Source organism: Apium graveolens, chromosome 6 (genome assembly GCF_009905375.1).
Source record: "Apium graveolens cultivar Ventura chromosome 6, ASM990537v1, whole genome shotgun sequence".
Lineage (NCBI taxonomy): Eukaryota > Viridiplantae > Streptophyta > Magnoliopsida > Apiales > Apiaceae > Apium > Apium graveolens.
Window position 1 is genome coordinate 24,122,613 of NC_133652.1, and position 4,954 is coordinate 24,127,566.

General features: G+C 32.8%; 1 protein-coding gene across 1 annotated transcript; it reads right to left on the reverse strand.

The window, feature by feature from the left end:
* Positions 1-1,930: 1,930 nt before the first annotated feature.
* On the reverse strand, positions 1,931-4,269 carry LOC141664786 (zinc finger BED domain-containing protein RICESLEEPER 3-like). The gene is made up of 5 exons (XM_074470740.1): positions 4,233-4,269; positions 3,961-4,125; positions 3,240-3,470; positions 2,081-2,838; positions 1,931-1,993 (listed from the first exon to the last, which is right to left on the reverse strand). Exons 1-5 carry the CDS (start codon positions 4,267-4,269, stop codon positions 1,931-1,933), a joined length of 1,254 nt encoding a protein of 417 aa, XP_074326841.1.
* Between the last annotated feature and the right edge of the window lie 685 nt (positions 4,270-4,954).

A 4,954-nucleotide genomic window follows, 5' to 3' on the forward strand; every position in this document is an offset into this window, starting at 1 on the left:
GAGAGGGGGAGGAAGAGAGAATACATAGCTCGTATGTATGGGAGAGTCTGCAAATACGAAGTTGGGAGAACATCTGAGCAGAGTATTTGAATGAATCTTTGATATTGTTGGAGTCCTGATTGGATCCAATTTAAATAAAAATTAAATCATGGGAAAATCAGATCTAATTCAATAGAGTATGCAGAACTGAAATGAAGCTTTGTGAAGAGGGAAAGTGTGTGTTGTGTAAATTCAATAAGAGAGAGATTGCAAATGGAATTGTAATATGTGTGTTAGGATTTTGAGTGAGAATTGGGGGGCGGGTAGGGTTTTGAAAGAGGAGGCCCCTTCATTTTGTTCCCCTAAGTTATTGGGCGGTATATTTCCTGCTCACCAAATTCATGTACAACTGTTTATATTATAAAACTGCATTATTAATTTTGTAACACTTGTTTGATTTTTATTAAATATATTTAATTTACTTTTTTATTTTTCATAAATTATAAAACTTTTAATTAACTAAAGAATTAATTGTTTCCCTCACCACGTCACTAGTGTGGTTTACACATGTGGGGACTCCCAGTGACACATCAGTAGAATTTTAACTATATTTAATAAAAATTAAATATATTTATTTATAATATGTCTTGACAATAATTTTTCAGGCTTCTACTAACATAATTAAAATATATTTAATAGGTTAGATTAATGTTGTGCTATGGCAACATTTTCTAAAGTAACATCACTTAATATTGCTGTATAAGTAGGGGTGAAACCGAGTCGAACACCTTCAAATATAAAACTAGTCAGATTCTACTCGAATTTTCAACTACTCGGTTATATTCGGCCCGGATTCGAAATAATTTCAAATACTTTGATCATATTCGACTCGAGTTCGATTAATAATATTCATTTATGATACGATTCGATTCGAAAAGGTATCGAACTATTCGAACTACTTGCTCAGATCCGATCACTTTTGATCGTTTTGATACTAGCTTGATTCCCAAACAATAAATTACAAAATTTAAAAAGCTTACATGATGTTAAATTATATTTGAATAAATTTCAGTAATAAATTTACATTTACATGGTTATAAATCCTACACAAAAATTGTTTGATGAAAATTAAAATCAAATGGTAGCTCCAGGCTAGAGACTTCTGTTCTTGTAATTCTTTTAACTTGTAGTCTGAAGAATGCAACCATCAGATCTTCCCCGATTTTAAATCCCATAGACTATCACCTGAAAAAGAATAATTGCATTAGATTTTTATTTTTAGAAAAAAAGATCAACTAAAAGATAAAACATAATCTCTTTTAATGGTGAAAAAGCATACTCACAATGTCCTCTCACTTTTCCTTAAACTGTGCAACAAGCTATTTAGCCAGAATGTAGTTAACTTGTACCTAAAAAAGTTATAAACCTAATATTACTTTACATGGGACATTGATAAGAATTACAAGAAGGAAAATAAAAGTAAGAAGAGTACTTATATGAGTCAATCAACGAAGCTGTAATCTGTTTTATTGAAGCTGTGTGACCTTTACTACTTCACTGGTAAAGAAAGCTAATATGCTGGGGCCGACAACTTAACACTCATAACTCTAACTCATCATACTATATTACATACATTGAAAATTCAAATTCTAACAATACAAAAATTAAAGTACAATAGCAGAGCTATCCAAAACTACACACATTAACAAAACAAAATATCACCAAAATTATCAGTACCAAAAAATAACAAAAAATCCAATCATCATAAATAATGTGCAGGTCTTAAATAAGAACATAAAAACCAGGTCTTAAATACAGTACCATAAAACCATCAGTATACCAAACCAAATATGAAAGCAGGTCTTAAATAAGAACATAAAAACCAGGGTCTGAAAATTAATATAAATCAAAGTCTGAAATTCAAATTTCTTGACTCCTGCATTCTTCGATTTTAATCCAACAACGAGGAGCTGGAGTAGCCGGATGAATCAGTTAGGTCACCTTCTTCATCAAACTGCGATAAACATACCATTATAATGTAATACATCAGTAAGTATATACGTATATGAGTTAGAGATTGCTCAATGTGCAGATATCATACCATTGTACTAGGAGCAGAATTTGAGATTTTATATTCAGCTCTAAGCCAATCAGAAGTGCAAATCAAGGCCTCAACAGTATTAGGTTTCAAAGAACTCCTGTATTGATCCAGTACGCGACCACCTGCACTAAATTTAGATTCAGATGCGACAGTAGTGATAGGAACATAAAGAATGTCTTTAGCCATCTCCAATAACACTCTAAATTTTAGAATATTACTCTTCCACCATTGCAGAGCATCAAATGACTCCCCTGCAGAGCATATATATCTTACCTCCTCAAGATACACATCAATATCAGATTTTAAGGGAGATACATGATCAATTCCTTGATCCCATGAGTTAAATTCTGCAATACTTTTAGTCATGTTCAGACCTCCAGTCAGCTGCACCGCAGAAGCAACGCAACTCGTTGCCGGAAGAGAACCACTAGACTGCCCTTTGCAATGATTTGCAGCATAGTGAGTATACAATTCGTGCAAGGTCTTGACAACGAAATCAGCATTTCTTTTTGCTTCTGCATCAATCAAATATATTTTAGGGAAACAGAAATGAATCAAATACATCTTGTATCGCAGATCAAGCACAGATGCAATAGCCATCAACAAATTACATTCTGACCAGTACTTGTCAAAATTGACCTTCATTTTCATAGCCATATTTCTCATAAATTCAGAATCATCAACACAAGTTGAGAGTAACAACTCTTTGATTTTCCAAATCTCTGGAAGAAAAATGTTTGAGGTAGGATACTCATAACCTGAAAAACAGTGGTTGCCTCATGAAAGACTTCTAAAAAACGAATCACTTTCACTATTTTTTCCCAATCATCTTCAGAAGGCATAGAACGAAATAAAGGATCCCTGTCATGATATCTTGGAAACACATATTTATATAACAAAGCTGAATCGAGCATTGCATATGTTGAATTCCATCTTGTCGGGACATCTAACGTAAGCTTCTTAATATTAGACAATTGGCACTGCCTAGCTATTTCATAAAACCTGTGCAGCCTACTCGGAGAACCTTTTAAATACTTCACACTATCTCTGACATTAGAAATTACATCCCCTATCATGCCTAATCCATCTTGTACCATCAAATTAAGTACGTGGGCATAACATCTAACATGAAAAATCTTTCCACCAAATTACAAATTACCTTTCAACGAAAATGAATCTTTCAAATGCCTAACTGCAGAATCATTACTAGATGCATTATCCAAAGTAATAGTTGATATTTTATTTTCAATCCCCCAAGCATTTAGGCATGAAAAAATTGCATCGCTGATCATAAGACCGGTATGAGGCGGTGGAATATGACAAAAGTTAATTACCCTTTTATGTAGTTTCCAATTAGGATCAACATAATGAGCAGTGATTGTCATGTAGCCTACGGTTTTGTTTGAAGACCATAAATCAGATGTAAGGCTAATTATTCTTATAACAGTAAAAAAAAGCCATTAATTTCTTTTTTCAAGTGCATATATTTTTAGGCAATCGGCCCTAATTGTAACTCTTGACATAGGTTCAAACCTAAGGTTCAATCTCTTTGAATACATAACAAAGAAAGGGTGCTCAACCATTCTAAATGGGTACTCATGCACAATTATCATTTTTGCCAAAATTTCCCTAACTTTTTCTTTGTCATATTTAAAAGAAGTCAGACTATTCAACTTGCCCTCTGGATCAACACTAGGAAAAGATAACACCTTCTAATTTGTCCAAGAAATTTTAGCCAATCTTATCATGCAAACATTTAAATGTCTAGCTAGGTGACTAGTTGAACCACTGGGTTGATGTGCCATATTCATACTGCAATGATTGCACTCAATTTTCACTTCACCATTTTCTAGTACAGTTTTGGTAAAATCAAGCCATACCTTTGAGGTTGGTCTCTTTTTTTATAACTTTTTTTGCTACATATTGAACAACAAGAGATGCCGATCCAGTGGATTGATCGATGTCCCTTTTCCGAATTGCTTCATTGGTTATTGGAGCTTCCTGAGTGTGAAAACCAGAATGATTCTGGTTTTGGTTACCAGTACCTACATATAAACATTAAAATACATAAATCAGAAATGCAATCGCCATAAATAAACCAATATAAACTACTAACATTAGAAAAATAAACTATAAAATAAACAATAATTACCATTTTCAATTGGAGATGATACATAATCACTACTCATGTTAAACAGGGATGATTAGCTAAGCTTTTGAAATATCTTAATGGTTGTGTATAACTGAAGATCAAACTAGAATGTATTGATAAACTAGGATTATAATCTTTATATAGGCATGTAATATTGAATGAAAAAATAAATTAACAACTCGTACCTTTGGGATTGATTCGATTGAACAATCGACTTCCTTGATTCTTATATTTGAGCTCATTTTTTAAGCTAATTGATTAATCTGATGGAAAGTAACAGTGGCGGTGATGAGATATGGCATATGGGTGATTTGTATCCCTCTAATTTTGATTAAGATTGAGTCAATTAAAAAGATTATTGAGATAATTGATATCTGTATATTAATAATTGATTTTTTTTTAAATCAAAATCCCTTGATTGACTATCTATTAACAGCTAGGTGAATAAATGAATATTATCTATTATATATTATATACATACATATATTCGAATCCGGTCGACCGAACCTGAACCGGGTATCCGAATTTAGACCGGGTATTCGAATAAAAATCCGAACAAATAGTGATATGGTAATATTCGACTCGAAATGTATTCGAATAGTCAAACATGACTCGAACTCGTTCGAATTTTATACAAATACGGGTAATATTCAGTTTTTGACGAGTCGGATCCGGTTCGAATCCGGATTACTCGGATTCGTTTTCAGCCCTATGTATAAGGC